General features: G+C 43.1%; 1 protein-coding gene across 1 annotated transcript in view; it reads right to left on the reverse strand.

Moving 5' to 3' along the window:
- The window catches only part of LOC145403393 (uncharacterized), an 85,702-nt gene that overhangs the window by 42,871 nt on the left and 25,331 nt on the right, over positions 1-17,500 (reverse strand). The window contains exon 2 of the mRNA XM_080275175.1: positions 5,970-6,113. Coding sequence (XP_080131301.1) covers positions 5,970-6,113 — 144 coding nt within the window. The remainder of the gene's footprint in view (positions 1-5,969; positions 6,114-17,500) is intronic.

The raw sequence follows: 17,500 nt of genomic DNA on the forward strand, positions 1-17,500 counted from the left end.
TCCTTTTATTTTAACTGTCTCTTATCTGTTTTCTTTCATTCCATTTATTTAGCTGTCTTTCATTCCCTTTATTTAGCTGTCTTTCATCTGTTTCCTCTTTAGTTCCTTCTATTTTAGCTGTCTTTCATCTGTTTTCTCTTGTCTTCCATCTTTTTAAACTTATTTTTAGCTGTCTCTGCTCTTGTCCATTAACTCTCATTTATTTCCTAAGTTTACTAGCCCCCCTCCCCATCCTTCTTCTTAAGTTTCATTCTCATCTTATACCTTATTTTGCTTTACTTGTTTTATCTCTCTTCTCTCACTTTCAACCTTATTTAAATGTCCTTTATTCCCTAACTCTACTACACACACACACACACACACACACACACACACCTATTGCTTTTATACTCACGATTCATCTTTCATTTTCTACATTATTTATTTTGAGTTTACGTCTCTCTCTCTCTCTCTCTCTCTCTCTCTCTCTCTCTCTCTCTCTCTCTCATTTCAATTATCAATTTTTTTCTAACCCTAATAATCCCCCTTTTCCAACCCTCACATCTCTCCATAATTCTTTTACAATCACACTATCTTTCCTTCTCTACTGGATTTATTTGTTTTACTCTCTCCTCTCATTTTATCTTTAACATTTTATCACCTCACTTTATTAGTCTCCCCAACCACTCTCTTCTCACACCCAATCTCTTTTTACTACGCGTTTTATCTTTCACTCTCCTTACTTTTATGCTCTGGAAGTCATTTAGCCTCTTCTCTCTCATTTTATTTTTGTTATTCTATGTTAGTCCCTCTTGCTATGCCTTCACACACCCATTTTCTTTTTACTCTGGTTTATTTTTCGTTTTTATTATTTTATTTTTAGCTGTCTTTTACCTTTTTTTTTTTGTTCTCGTTCATATTCTACTTTGTTTATATTTTATTTGCTTATCATCTCTGCTAATTTTCTTTTATTCTCTCTAAGATTACACCTGCGCCCCAGATGCTAGAAAAGGTGTTATGTTTTGAGCGGTGTGTGTGTGTGTGTGTGTGTGTGTGTGTGTGTGTGTGTGTGTGTGTGTGTGTGTGTGTGTGTAACAAAACAACTCAGTATTTTGATCCGATTTTAACCAAACTTGGCGGACGGTTTGAAGGTCAGTCAATAAATAAACCACCTTACTTAGAACAAGAGGTCAAAGGTCAAGGTCAAAGGAAAAGGTCATTATTCGGTTGGTATACCTTAACTCACTACATCATCGGGTATACATTTGGGTTTAACTTTTATCAGCCAACGTAGTAAATGGTTTCCTAAGCTGCAGGAAACCATTTGGCTTGTCACTCAATGCGGAGTCACCAGAAGATAGCATTACGTCAAGTGAGTGGATGGTTGGGTTAGATTTATCATTCAAATGTGTGTGTGTGTGTGTGTGTGTGTGTGTGTGTGTGTGTGTGTGTGTGTGTGTGTGTGTGTGTGTGTGTGTGTGTGTGTGTGTGTGTGTGTGTGTGTGACCAATTTTCGAACTGGAAGGTCAGATACAGCCTTCACTGTGTGTGTGTGTGTGTGTGTGTGTGTGTGTGTGTGTGTGTGTGTGTTTCTCTCCTTCCACTGCACTCACACACACTCTTCTAGTCAATCTCACACTCCATTCCATGACCAAATATTGTATAGAGATTCATTCAGATCCCAACTCTCTCTCTCTCTCTCTCAGTACAGCCAGACCAAAGACACTCCCACCTTCCCATATACAGGTACTGTGGGCATACTTCCGTGATGACCAAGAACCAAAAATCTATCAGAAAAATGTTAGAAAGCAATATATACTCCATCCTGAATAATAATAATAATAATAATAATAATAATAATAATAATAATAATGATAATAATAATAATAATAATAATAATAATAATAATAATAATAATAATAAAATAAAAGTACTACTACTACTATTACTACTAATATTATTATTAATATTACTAATAATACACCAATACAATGCATCATCTCTAAACTGAAGATGTCGAGAGGAAGGCTACAGCATCCTCGTTGAGTCCTATTAAACTGAATACTAATAAAATAAGCACATTCATAGGCACCAAAACACCCTCACTTATTTTATGCAAACAATACACCAGCCCAGCACACTCCCTAAGGCAAAATATTAGCTTGTCTTCAGAAACGTTTATAAAGGCAAAATATTAGCTTGTCTTCAGAAACATTTATAAGGGCAAAATATTAGCTTGTCTTCAAAAACGTTTATAAAGGCAAAATATTAGCTTGTCTTCAGAAACGTTTATAGAGGCAAAATATTAGCTTGTCTTCCACGCACACACATCACGAGTCACTCGTTTGTTCCAGCACTATTCTACTTTCCACAGTCGCTTTCCCCTCTGCTGAAGGCTTTTGAGGTGAAATGATAGACACTGACATGTGGGATTCTCACACCTGCAACATATGGCTCAGGCAGCTTGACCCTCAAATATCAATGGGTAATCAGAAGTCTTCGAAAAATATATCAACAGCAGTAACATTATGCTTGTAGTAAATTATCTGTTGCGCAAACATTTTTTGACAAATTAGACGAATCTATTAAAGCTATGAGAGAACTAGCTCTGATGATTTTTATTTTAGAATTGTGTTAATGTGTTGTGAAATACGTGATATATCTTATTTACATTTAATATATCGCGTAATCATTCAGCTTATATCTATTATTTAAGCTTAATGTATCGCATAATCATTCAGCTTATATACAGTACATTAGTGTTTTTAGATATGACTGTTCTCTTAATACTACGCCTACCACATTCATCTGGTAAAATTCATGTAAAGAAATGTCACGTATAAGGGTTTAGCATCCAGTCTGGAAATAGCGTTTTGCTGAGAAGTGTCGGGCTGGTGTGTGTTTACCGTCTAGAGGCTGGGGTATTGAAATTACTCCATGGTTTGTGTATATTGCATCGTACAGGTAGGTGATGATATGGTGGACGGTGTATTGTGTATAGTGTACGTGCGTATAATGAGGAAAGTAAGAGATATAGTGCTTAGTGTAAGTACAATGAAATAACAGCGCACAGTGGTGGAGAGGGCGTAGACTGAAACGGCGGTGTTTTGAGAGAGAGAGAGAGAGAGAGAGAGAGAGAGAGAGAGAGAGAGAGAGACGGGGTGGGAGGGGGAGCAGTGACGGCACGAGACCTCTAATAAGGAAAGCGTGTCAGTGGAACGTGTTGCTTGCTTCCAACTTCTTAAATTCTTGCGTGTAACTGCTAAGAGAGAGGCATGCGTGGTGCAAGAGGGGGCAAATGCAGATCTGCCCTGAGGTGGATCCGACATATGGCGTGAATAATGAGTGAGAAACTGACTAGGAGTGTCTGAGAATGAAGTCTGGGAGAGAAGTAGGAAGAAGTTCTGTATATAAGGGAGGATATGTAGCGGGAAATATATAAACTCTGAGGTGGACCCGACATATGGAGAGAACAGAGAGACTGACTAGGAGAGTGAGAGTGAAGGCTGGAAGAGAGGTATGTAGATGAGCTGTATATGAGAGAGGATACTTCGTGGGAAATATATAATACTCTGAGGTGGAACCGCCCTATGGAGGCTGTAGGGACTGAGAGACTGACTAGGAGAGTTTTTAAGAGTGAAGGTTGGAGGAGAGGTATGTACAAGACGAAGGTGTATATGAAGGAGGATATGTCGTGGGAAAGTACCAAATATCAACACTTCGATGTGGAGCGACCATAAGGGGCAAATAAAGTGACAGACTGGCAAAGAGAATGAAAGTGGGATGGACAGAGGCAAAGGTGAATGGAGGTGGAAAAATATAGTGTATATTCGTATAAATCTGTATAGTATATCGTGATGCTACGTGATATAAGAACTCTAAGGTGGACAGGGTATGAGATGGGGCGAATGAAGTGAAGGATTGACTAGCAGATGTGTCAGAACGTTGGCTGGTTGGAAGAAGAAATATTTGAGGGAGCATGATTTGTCGCGAAAAAATGTTTACGATACAAAACATAATTATGCTCACGAGATTACTGCTTACAACCCTAATATGAACACGAAACGAAGACAAACGCTCACAACACTAATAAGAGAAAAATACTCACAATACTAATACAAACAGGAGAAAAATGTCCACCAAAATAATGAAAGTGTTAGAAAAATGCTCACAACATTAATAGGAGTAGGAGAAAAATACACAAACACTAATATGAGGAGGAGAAAATGCTCACAACAAGAATAAGAGCAGGAGAAAAATGCCTCACAACACGAATAAGAGCAGGAGAAACATGCACAGACACTAGCCTAATAAGGGAAGCCAAAATTAATGCCCAAAACATGGATAAGAGAAGCAGACAAATGAAGACACGTTTCTTGTGCCCTGTATTTTTGGATGACGTGGGGTGAATGAGGAAGAGTTTTGGCGGTGTTCCTGCACTTTCTGTTTACATTCCACAGCGATGATGGGTGTTCGGAGGGGTTCAGGAAGACCAAGGGCGTATCCAGCATTGTAAGGAGGAGGGGCGAGGTGCAGCAGGTGAAAAAAGAAAATCCGACCTAGAATGTTGAAGGAGAGAGAAGATGGGAAGAAACGTAGGAAGTATTTTGATTCTGTGGGAGCCATCTTGAAACACACACACACACACACACACACACACACACACACACACACACACACACTCAACCTAGAATGCTGGGAAAGAGGGTTGAGGGGTGAAAAAATACAAAGACAAGAATACTACTTTGAGTCTGCTGGTAAATATTTGATATAGTCTTCTCGAATGTGTGTGGTATTATAATCTGCCCGCTTTAGGTTGGAGATTGTCACAAGTCTGCATTCGTTTCCCATAACTCACTGGCGGAATAAGACAATACTACGTCTCTACATCCTTTCCACTGCACTTCTCTGTGGCTGCCTACTTACCTTCCTACCTACCTGCCTGCTTACTTACCTATCTACCTATCTACCTACCTTCCTACTTTACCTTCCTACCTACCTACCTGCCTACAAACCTACCCACCCACCTACCTACCTACCCACCTGTTAGTACCTACCTACCTACCTACTTACCGCAGTAGCTGGAGGGATGGGAGTGACCTGATAAAACCTACCTACCTACCTCCTTCCCTCCCTTCCTCCTTGTCTCCCACCTTTCCCCGGTATTAATTATAGTCCCACATACCTGGCGGGGGCGGCAGGGAGGGAGAAAGGAAGGGAGGGAAAGACGGAGGGAGGAACGGATGTGTATCGGAAACTGGAGGAGGGAGAGAGGAAGGAAAAGGAGAGGGGAGGGAGGAAGAGAGGAAGGACCGAAGGTGTATGGGAAACTGGAGGGAAAAAGGAAGGAAGAATGGAAGGAAAGAAGGAAGGAAGGAAGGAAGGAAGGAAGGAAGGAACGAACGAACGAACGAAGGAGGAAATCTGTATAGACAGAGAGTCTGGTCCACAGAAGTCAACTGAAGTCACTATACCATTACTGCTACTACTATTACTATTACTACTACTACTACTACATCAGTAACCTCCATCACATTCGTTCACATCCACAGATATTGATTCGTCTCAAAATTCGTGTCGGGGGTGAAGCGTTCGTCCGACAATGCTGAATAAATTGTCTCGAGAATGGCACAGAGTTACAAGATTATTTAAGGTTATCACTGCGTCTTAGATTGCACGCCAGAACAACAAACATCTTCACCCACGTCTTCCATCACTGTCACCAAAATCACCGGGAACCACTGCATTCGGGGGTAGGGTTACATGGTGAAAATAGTCTCTCTCTCTCTCTCTCTCTCATAAACACAGCTCCTTCCTTTCCTTACTCTAGCTCATCTTCGGTAACAAAAACAGTGATGCTGCTGCTGATGATGATGATACGATAATGATGATAATGATGATGATGATGATGATGATGATGATAATAATAATAATAATAATAATAATAATAATAATAATAAATAATAATAATAATAATAATAACGCCTTACCTGCCCCTTCCCTTTGTAGTCTTCTCCTCCGTGTTGTTGGAGGGATCGGCGCCCCCCTCTCCACCACCTTCCCCTCGCCCTGCACCCCTCGACCCTCGCCGAACCCCCTCACCCTCCCTTGGGCCATCAGGGGGGGTCTGTAACCTGAGGAAGACAATGAACGCTATAAGTAAGAAGGAGAAGAGGAGGGAAATATTGGTAACGCTGTAAGTAACATGAAAAAGTAGAGAAAACCAACGCTGTAATTAAGAAGGAGAAGAACAGAAAAAAATTTGCAAAGTTCTTGGTAATAAGGATACGGAAAAAGTAAAGAAATAAAGCGAAAGCAAAATAAGAGGAACACGGAAAGAATATCAAGAGTAAACAATTTATTCAAACATTTATTCAAAAACCTATAAAGGATAACCGGTAATTAAGGCTATATCTACCTCCTCCAGTTACAAGTCTCACCTACTTAATAAAATTCCTTGAAAGCTGTGAGAAGTAAATAAAAATGTCATGGGAGTGAAGAGGTTGAAGATTGTTTTATGAGTGAAGGGAGACATTTTAGAAAGGTTGATACATCACAGGAACACAGATAAGGTAAACCTGCTTAGCCTAATCATCAATCTCCTCTCTCTCTCTCATTAATTTTTTAGTACCCACTTACCTGCCTACCTAGCTATTTATCTACCTACCAATCTACTCACCAACCTATCTCTCTTCTTTCTTCCCCTCCTCCCCCTCCCTCCTACCACCATCCCTTACTCACACACGCCCCTCCCCTCTTCCCCCTCTTCGTCTCTTCCTCCTTCAGCTTCTCTCTTCTTCATTCCCCATCCTCTCTACCATCCTGCCTCCCTCATCCCTCTCTCTTTCTCCTCCTCCTCCCCTTTCCTTCACCCCTCTTCTCTCCTATTCCTTCCACTCTCCCCCCTTTTCCTCCTCCCCTCTTCATCCCTCCCCCCTCTTCATATATTGATGGGACAATATGATCACAGAGTCACATTATCACACAACCAACAGTAGTTATCCTCTCTCTCTCTCTCTCTCTCTCTCTCATTCATCCTCATTTCCCCCCCTCTCTCTCTTCCTTCTATCTCATTCATCCTCATTTCCTCCCCCCCTCTCTTTATTGCTCATTAATTACGCCGTAAATCTCTTAGTGGACACATAATGGAGAGAGCTAGATAGACAAATAGATATAGCTCAGAGAGAGAGAGAGAGAGAGAGAGAGAGAGAATATCCTATCTTTCTCATTTTGTCTCTCCTCTCTCAGTCCTTCTCTCACTCCCACGCTCTCTCATCTTAATTTAATGCCTCCTTCCCTTCCCTCCTACCTCCTTCCTTCACTTCCCTCCCTTCCTTCCTTCCTCCCTTCTTCATTTCCTTCCCTCCCACCATTTTTTCCTTAATCTCTCTTCTTTCCTCTTCCTGCCTTCGTCCCTACCTATTTACCCATCCTCTCTCTCCTCTATCTCCGTCTCTCTCTCCTTTCCTTCCTACTTCTTCCTTCTCTCCCTTTCTACCTGCCTACCTTCCTTCTGTCCATCTCTCTCTTTCCCTACCCTTCTCTCCTGCTTACCCTTCTTCTTCCCCTTTTCACACTCACTTCTTTCCTTGTCTCCATTGTATTTTTTTTCTTCTGCTTCCCTGATTCCGTTACCTCCCTGCCTACTGCTCCCATCCTCCTCCTCCTCTCACCTTCCCCTCATTCTCATTCTCCCACATCTTTCATTGCCACTGCCTCCATTCCATATCCATCCTCCTTCCCTGTCTTCCCCCTGCCTCACTTCCTTCCTTGTCTCTTTTCCTTCCTACAGTCTCACCATCCTTCTTTCTTTGTCTCCGATGTCTCCTCTTCTTTCCTGCCTCCCTTACTATCTCCCACTCCTTTCTCCTTCAACTTTCCCTTCCTACCTACCCTCTCCATTCATTCTGTATCGTCTAACTATTATTCTCTATCTTTCATTCTTTGCCTCTATTCCTTATACAACTGTTCCTTCTTCCTACCTCCTTGCCTCCTCCCACCCCTCTGCTTCTCTACCAATCCCCTGCCTCCATTTTGTCTCCTCTTTCTCCAATTTTTTACCCATCCGTCCTTCTTGCCTCAATTTTCTATATGTTTTCTCTTTTCCAGCCTCCTCCCTGTTTCTTTGCTCATTCCCTGCATCGCTCTCCCTTCCATTTTTCTTCTGTATCGTTACTTCTTTTCCTCTACTTATTCTCATGTCTGGTCTTCTTTCTTCCCTCTTTTCTTGCGCCGCACTTTCTCTCACCCACTTGTTTTTTCTTCCTTTTCTTCAATACTTTTCCTCAATTTCTTACTCTCACGCCTGCTCTTATTTCCTGCCTCCCTCCCTGCCTACCTACCCGTCTTTCTGCCTACCCCCTGCCTACATCCCTGCCTCTCAAAACCACCTTCCTTCTCCGTTCTCCCTCTGCCTTCATTTCTAATTCTTTAAGCCTGTGCCCCTTCCCTACCTTTCCCATGCCTACCATCCTATCTACATCCCTGCCTGTCTCCTTGCCTTCCCCCTACCCTAACCTACCATCTTGCCTCACCCCTACCACTACCTAGTCTCCTGCTTCCCCCTTGCTATATAACCGAACCAAGCCTGCCTCTATATCTTCCTCCCCAACCTTCCCTGCCTTCCTTCCTATCTCCCTGCCTACCCTCCCCTGCCTTCCTATCTCCCTGCCTTATCTTTACCCCTGCCTACCCTTGTCTGCCTTCCTTCTTACCCTCCCCTGCCTGCCCTGCCTCCCCCTGCCTGTCCACATTACCATAAACCCAGCATCATTCACAACACCCTGGGCGGACCTTCACAAAATTCTTGAAAACTGTCGATAAAAAAATATGATAACACCCACAATTTCCACTCCTTTTGCATAATGGATTTTCCCCCACTGTTTTTCGCTCTCTGGTCTTCTTATTTTTTTTCTTCTGTTCCTGGGTGATGAGTCTGTCTGCCCTGCTATCTTCTTAATATGCTTTTTATCATTAATTAATACTCCATGGTTCTACGTGTAGCTGTCTTTTGAAATATTAGGACCTAACATTATCTCCCTCTACAGTAAACGGCAATAATTATCCAGGGTAGAGTTGGTATTATATTTCTCAGCACAACTGTCATTTCAAACTAAAAACATTTCTGGTAGTCAGTTAACAAACATTTACCAAACGTTGCTCCTGTTTCACCAGTTTTTAGTTTTAAATTTCTTCCTAGATTACTCGGTTTTTACATTTCACCTTGGACTATTCCCAGTACTATTTTGTTATTAATGTGCCATATGAACAGTCACAATGAATTAAAAATACTGGAAGCAATCTAGAAGCAAATGAAAGGAATCAACTTGTCTGCTCAACTCGGCCTTACTCTCCACGCAAGGTTTCAAACAAAACCTGACGAAACAAATACAACGAACATTTGCCTGTATAACTCTTACCTTCATATGACCCTAAGTAGTCTATAAACAAGCACATGACACCAAGAAATACGACTCCACTCAATGTGTTTACACCCCAGCGTGTAGGCTCTCCGTCCTACACCACGCCATGTTAAATCCGGATCTTATGTTGATGTTCGTGAACCCTCAAAATATGCATTACATCTATATGAACGTTCACATAACCTCCATATTTATGCAACGCATTCTGCTGAGTGCTGATATTTATAACCAAATTACCCTACGATACGCAGCCTATCATCCTGTTTACTAATTTCTTAAAGAACGATCATGATTTTTTTTTTTTTTAAGCAACCATGAATTTTCTCTTTAATATCACAAACGATCATCCAAAATACAAATCCGCCTCTAGAGAAGTATCGAATGTCCTGCGTCCCTTTTTTTTTTTTTTTTTTTTTTTTAAGGAATCCTCCACCCCCACCATATGCATCCGGATCACTTGCTGAGGTTCGTGACCCATAAAATATGCACTATCCTCTGTACCAAGCAAGGACATCCACATAACTTTCATATGTTAAAGTTTCCTCTTTACTAGAATGAAGAATCCATTTAAAATAAAAAATTTTCTTAATTAACATCCACATATATTAATAACCCAGTTGTATATTCCTAAACTGAAAGTATTGTTATGTCTTGTAGCACCTTTACCTGCCTACATCTGAATCGCCTATTGACTTCTCTAAACTGACACGCACATAAAAAGAATTATTTCCCTATCAACATTGAATTGACTTCTAAACATTTATCACTTCCAAAAATGTACATAAAGCCATGTCAGGAGTGAAGGTAAAGCATCCTACCTCTTCTTCCTCTATATTGAATTTGGCTGCTGTCACTTTGTGTGAAGTTTGGTTTTTGCAATTGTGATCACCAAAATTTGCCTAATTTTCTTCCCCAACATCCCCGAAGTATAGTGTCTTCTTCATCAATATCTAAATGACCCCCAGAATATATATCAACCCCTTGATATACATACACACGGCCCAAATCTCAATATTTACACCCTGAGTGTAGGCAGAGCATCCTACACCGCCGCCATCTTGCATCCGGATCAGTTGTTGACGTTCGTGTGGGTGGAGGCGGATGGCAGGGACGAGTCAATGGCGTGGCTTTGTGTCGCTCCTAAATTACTGTGTTTGTTGATGCAGGCGCTGCATCTTCTGGTAGCGACTGTGGGAGTGCGTCTTGATGTATTGGGCAAATTTGTGGCTGCTTCCGTGGCTTGGTGGAATCGTCTGAGGTGAATATTACTTCGTTTTTTTGCCGTACATTGCTCTAGTGGGATTGTTTTGATAAAGCAATTTTAGTTGTTTTTGTTGCTGTAGCGGAGCTTGTGGTAATAAATGCAGTGTGAGGGATAGATGTAAATGTAGCGAAAGTGGCAATGGATATATAGTACATAGGGAAGCTTTGTTTAGGTTGTGGTTTCAAATCTGTGCAGTAGTTGTTGGAGACATCAGAATTTGAAAGTTTAACTGAATTACTGATAAACAAATAGATCACATTATCTTATGTGGCCATAGAAACTCTTCCAAGTTTCTCTTGCGTCTACATAAAAATCGACTTGCTATATACAGAATGAATGAAATTGCCATTATATGAGGGTGGATGGAAGATGACCAGTACCTTAACATATACAGTAGACTAATCCAACAGTAGGATAATATTCGGGTCAACTTGCATTATATATGTTCTGTCTGTTTTTAATGTTAGATTTCGTTAATTTCGTGGATTGAGTCTATTGCTTTTATTTTTTTTATTGGGTTCCAGCAGCTTTTGTACTGACAAATGGGAAATACTAGAAACAGTTGAGGAAGAAATTTAAAATACCACACTCTTCTCTATCCAGTTTGTCGTGGCATAACATTAAGATGAAATTAGGAATAGCTAACACTCTAACGTAGGGGAGAACGTGAAAATCATTGACACACTAAAAACGAAAAAATATATAACAACCAGTGGACACGATTCAGGAAGGAAAAGAAGTGTAAGAATAAAATAATACAGTCGGAACAAATTATGCAAAGATGTAGCTACCAAAGACAGGGAAAATTGTTTGGAAAAAAAGGATGATTAGGCTGATACATCACTTCCATTTTACCATTTTATTATCCGTTCAGTCTTACCACCTCTTTATATTAGGCCAATTTTTGTGTGTGTGTTTTTTCTTTCTGTTTTGCTCGTTAGGTTGATTTTTTTTTATAATTTCATCATCCTTTCGTCTTTTACTCGTTGTACTAGGTCAGGTCAAGGGAGGATCCAACATTTTCCTTGTAGCTGCTGATAAAAAAAACATGGCACAGTTTAAAAATAAATGGGGAAGAGCAGTTCAATCATCCTCCCTTCCAGCATATGGATATTAAGCCGTTTATTGGTTGCCGTGGTAAAAGTAAGTTTGGCTGATACCGTACATTTCTCTCTCTCTCTCTCTCTCTCTCTCTCTCTCTCTCTCTCTCTTATCATCATCATCATCCTGACATTTTCCCGTCACAAACTGGCGTGAAGTTGGTTGCAGAGAGTATGAAAAGATAAACAAATGATTGAGGGTGACTTGATTAACAGCACGAGCAATGAAATGGGCCACACACTCATTCACTCATCATTCCAGCCCCCAGAATCCTGTCTCCACCTCACAGGCCTAACCATCCACACATTTGCTCTTCATATTGGGATACGTATCAGTTAAGGTCAATCGAACGACTGTCAAGTAATAGAAAAGAAAAATGTGCCAAAGACTTGTCATACGCTCATCTGCACTTTTCTTTAATCATGAAAACCCTTTGATCACACACACACACACACACACACACACACACACACACACACACACACATGCACCAAGTAGGCTAATATAAAGCTGAAAAACCGTGTGATACCCAAGATCTAATATTCCACATAGCCTACACATCTTACACACACACACACACACACACACACACACACATATGCCCTCCACCCTGACTGGTGTGTGTTTAAAGATGTGAAAGGGGCGGTTACAGGACAACATTTCTCAACCTTCCATCATCTCCGGGAAAGAGTAGTTCAACAAAAACCTGTGTGTGTGTGTGTGTGTGTGTGTGTGTGTGTGTGTGTGTGTGTGTGTGTGTGTGTGTGTGTGTGTGTGTGTGTGTGTGTGTGTGTGTGTGTGTGTGTGTGTGTGTGTGTGTGTGTGTGTGTGTGTGTGTGTGTGTGTGTGTGATCATTGCCGTACTCTTGCAACGCTGTTAGGGAAAATGTGAGGAAACAAAAGAAAAGGAAATGAAAAGATGAAATGTGAGTGTGAGGAAACGACGGAAGAAGAGACAGCAGGAGGGAGGGAGAAGTAGGAGGGAGGGAAAGCAGTAGGAGTTAGGAAGGAACATAACAAGAGGGAGAGGAAGAAGGAAGGAAGGGAATAGGAGAGAGGAGGGAGGCAGGGAAAAAAGGTAGGGAAAAAGGGTAGCTGGAGTGAGGAAGGAGGAAACGCAACAAGAAGAGGAGGTGGAAAGGAGGGCAATAGGAAGACCAGAGGGGAGGGGGGTCTAGGAACAGAAAGTAGGGAGAAGGAAGGACAGGGAAAGGGAGGAGCAGTGAGGAGGGAGAAAAAAAGGAAGGGAAAGCCGTGGGAAGGAGAAGGGAGAAGGAAGGCAGTAGGTGAAGCAGGAGAAGGAAAGCAGTAGGGGAGGAAGGAGAAGGAAAGCAGTAGGTGAAGGAGGAGAAGGAAGGCAGTAGGTGAAGCAGGAGAAGGAAGGCAGTAAGTGAAGGAGGAGAAGGAAGGCAGTAGGTGAAGCAGGAGAAGGAAGGCAGTAGGTGAAGCAGGAGAAGGAAGGCAGTAGGTGAAGCAGGAGAAGGAAGGCAGTAGGTGAAGCAGGAGAAGGAAGGCAGTAGGTGAAGAAGGAAGGCAGTAGGTGAAGAAGGAAGGCAGTAGGTGAAGAAGGAGGGCAGTAGGTGAAGAAGGAAGGCAGTAGGTGAAGAAGGAAGGCAGTAGGTGAAGAAGGAAGGCAGTAGGTGAAGAAGGAAGGCAGTAGGTGAAGAAGGAAGGCAGTAGGTGAAGAAGGAAGGCAGTAGGTGAAGAAGGAAGGCAGTAGCGAAGGGAGGGGTAGCCACATAGGAAGCCCGGTATAGATAACATGAGGCCTATTTGACCCTAAGGAGGCTATCTGTTGGAGTAAAACTAATGACACTAAAGATCTGACCAAGGTGTGTGAGAAAAGGAAAGAAAAGAGATAGGGAGCGAAGACACCTGGAGAGAGAGAGAGAGAGAGAGAGAGAGAGAGAGAGATGTAAGGCAGACAGTAGGAATGAGGGAGGAGAGGATGCAGAAAAGGAGGGAGTGAGGGAGGAGGGAAGGAGAAGGTAGGCAGTAGGAGACAGGGAGGAGGGAGGGAAGCGGGCAGTAGGAGTGAGGGAGGAGAGTAGGCAGCAAGGGAGGGAGTGAGGGAGGAGAGAAGGCAGCAAGGGAGGGAGTGAGGGAGGAGAGAAGGCAGCAGGGGAAGGAGTGCGGGAGGAGGGAAGGAGAAGGCAGGCAGGCAGTAGGAGTGGGGAAGGAGGGTAGGCAGCATGGGAGGGAGGAAGCAGGGGAAAGGGGGGGAGAGAAGCAGTGGAGGGGGAAGGGAAGGAGCGGGGGCAGTAGGAAACAAGACCGGTGAGGGAGGGAAGGTGAAGGGGGACAGGGAGAAGAGGAAGGGTAGGGGAGTGAGGAAGGAGGAAAGAAGGCAGGAAGAGAGGGGGAGGGTGGAAAAGGAAGGCATCAGAGGAGGGAGGAAGGAGGGAAGGCAGAAGGGGAGGGAAGAAGAAGGTATGGGTAGGAAAGGGAGAGAGGAAGGAAGGAAAGGGGAGGAGGAGAGAATAAGAAAGAGACAGGGGTGAGCAGGAGATAAGGAAGAAACAGGGGTGAGGAGGGAGGTGGAAAGCAGAAGGTGAGGGAGAGAAGGAAGGGAGGAGGAGCAGTAGGAAGCAAGACCGGTGAGGGAGAGAGGGGGGAGGGGGGGAAGGGGAGGGGAGGGGCAGGAGCAGTGTGAGATGGCTAGGTGGAGACCTTATGACCTTACTCTAATTACATACACGCCCTCTCTCTCTCTCTCTCTCTCTCTCTCTCTCTCTCTCTCTCTCTCTCTCTCTCTCACACACACACACACACACACACACACACACACACACACACACACACACACACACACACACACACACACACACACACACACAGCCCCTGTTGGTGATACGCTAGATACCGCCTTCAAAACTGGTACGGTATGGTGATAATTGTGTGTGTGTGTGTGTGTGTGTGTGTGTGTGTGTGTGTGTGTGTGTGTGTGTGTGTGTGTGTGTGTGGCCTATCTGATGAGCCTAATGCAGGAGCAGTAAACAAAATATAAATCATTAAGATGTTCCTTGCAATAGCCTTATGGAGCAACACTGAACAAAATCCTCAGACTTTTCTCTCCCTTAATCCAAAGTCGAAGCCAGGACCACACAGTAAGTTCCCTCGCCTCATCCTCTCCTTTTAAACCTCTTCGATACTACTCTGGACACAAGTTTAATAGCCCTTTCCTGAGGCCTAGCAGTTCCCCTAGAGTGTATGCGTCTAACTTTGTCTAACTCTGTCTAACTTGGTCCTGGAGAAGTTTTTGGCACGTATTCTTGTCGATTAACCTCCCTAACACCTTTTCCTTACCGATTAATTTTCATGTACACTTTAATCTCGTCTTCTCATTTGCTCTCCAGTCTTATCCTTTCCTCTCCTGTTTCCCTTCCTGTGTCTCATCCCAGTAGCTTCTCTCTCTCTCTCTCTCTCTTGCTTGACCCACACCTCACCTGACCTCCCTCATTGACCTTCCTGTGTGCTGTGGCGAGTTGGGATCAGGTGGGCGTGGTCCGCTGTTTGTTTGGGCGTGTTGTGAGCGTGATTGGGCGTGTTTGGGGCGTGATTGGGTATGTTAAAAGGCCTACACTGGATTAGTTTGGGTGTGATGTGGGATGGGTATGGTTAGTGTGTGTGTGTGTGTGTGTGTGTGTGTGTGTGTGTGTGTGTGTGTGTGTGTGTGTGTGTGTAATGGAGTAGGCAGTGTGGGTGTCATGCAAGTGGTGTAGGTGTATTTTAAATGATGTGGCCGTACTATGAGTGGTGTGATGGTATTGTGCTATGGGTGTATTATGGCTGGTGCTAAGTGGAGAAGAGAAAAATGCTTTACATGTGTGTATTGGGCGTGATGTAAGGCAGATGGTATGGGCGTGGTGAAGATAGTGTGGGTGTGGCGTAGGCTGAATGGTATGGGCGTGGTATAGCTGGTGTGGGCGTGGTGTAGATGGTGTGGGCGGGACAGTACAGGTAACGTGGGCAGATTAGGCAGGTATGTGGAACCATCTTGGGGTCAGGTCGGTCACGCCCTCACTAAACTACCTCTCTCTCTCTCTCTCTCTCTCTCTCTCTCTCTCTCACACACACACACACACACACACACACACACACACACACACACACACAGATCAAATAAGGATGTTCAGTAGGTATATTTAAATACAAAACAATAAAAACAACAACAATTACAACAACAAATACATCACAAGAATCTTAGAAATACAGCAGCTAACACAATACAACAGCATCACAACAACTCCAAGAAATACAACAATAATGAACACAATGCACCGACCACAACAACATCAACAACCACACATCAAAAACATGAAAAATAATAACACGAACAACTAGAGCAAAGAAGTAACCTCATCCATACAGCAGAAACAACAAACAGCATCAAGGATCAACTAAAATAACAACAAAAACATCACAGTAACGAGATAAACAACAGTAGCTCCGTGGAAAAAAACCAAAACAACAACCATAATACAAAAACACGACCCTGAACAAAAACAGTGACAGGAAGAAACATTTGGTACATTACATAAGGACCACTAGTCATTCTATTCACCCTTGTAGCAGTGCTGGGGAGGGGAGGGGAGGGGAGGGGAATAAGACGAGGGAAGGAACGAGGGAGGGGAGGGACAATATGATGAAGGATGGGGGAGGGAGGGCAGAGGTGTTTTGGGAAGATGGGGGAGGGAGTGAAGGGGTGGGGTGATAGAGGGGGTAGGGAGGGGAGAGAAGATGGAGAAGGGAGGGGAGAGATAGTGGTGATAGGGTAGAAGAAGGGTGAAGCAGATGGGAGAGGGAGGGGAGGGGGGTAGTTCAGGGAAGAATGGGAGTGGAGAGGACACATGAAGGATGATGTAGGAGTGAGAAATAGGGGTAGTAGAAGGACTCTGGGGATGTGAGGGGAGGAGAGGGGTGATAAAATGGGGAAGGAAGAGGAGGGGGTGATGGGAAGTGGGGGAGGAAGGCGAAAGGGAGGGTAGGGGATGTTTGACGAGGGGATAGGAAATGGAGAAGGAGGGAAGGTGGTGATGGTGGAGGGAAGGGAGAGAGGGAATGGCGATGGATGAGGAAGGGAAAGAATGGAGAATGTGAAGGAAGATGGTGGGAAGGAGAGAATTATTGTGAGAGTCAAGGTACTTCCGTCTGTGAGAGTATGGTATGTGAGTGCCCACAGTTCGAAGAGATGAACTGATCAACAATAAGAGAATAATAATAATAATAATAATAATAATAATAATAATAATAATAATAATGCACTCAGACATGTGGACAGACATAAAAAGGCAAGAATACATACATACATACATACATTCATAAATACATAATCGTATAGACATAAAGACAAGACTACCCATCATCTGTGAGCCAGGTAGACTGTAATAAAACTACTAGATAAAAACTTGACAATTATACATCCATCCCGGGTGACTCCCAGTGCAGGTTGAGTGACGTGTGAACTCAGGTTGTGACCCCAAACAACTTCTATTAATAACTTTTCCTTCTACAATCAATACTTTCTGAGATTTGAGTTTTTGGCACAGACACACATACATACATTTCGTACAAAAATAATGACCATTGATTTCGTCTACCTGACTCAGAAATAGAGCTACAAATATATTCTCTCTCTCTCTCTCTCTCTCTCTCTCTCTCTCTCTCTCTCACACACACACACACACACACACACACACACACACACACACAAAACAGGATACAGTAAACACGA

This window comes from Coenobita brevimanus, chromosome 60, assembly GCF_032717465.1.
Source record: "Coenobita brevimanus isolate Jiangsu-jjx chromosome 60, ASM3271746v2, whole genome shotgun sequence".
Taxonomy (NCBI): Eukaryota; Metazoa; Arthropoda; class Malacostraca; order Decapoda; family Coenobitidae; genus Coenobita; species Coenobita brevimanus.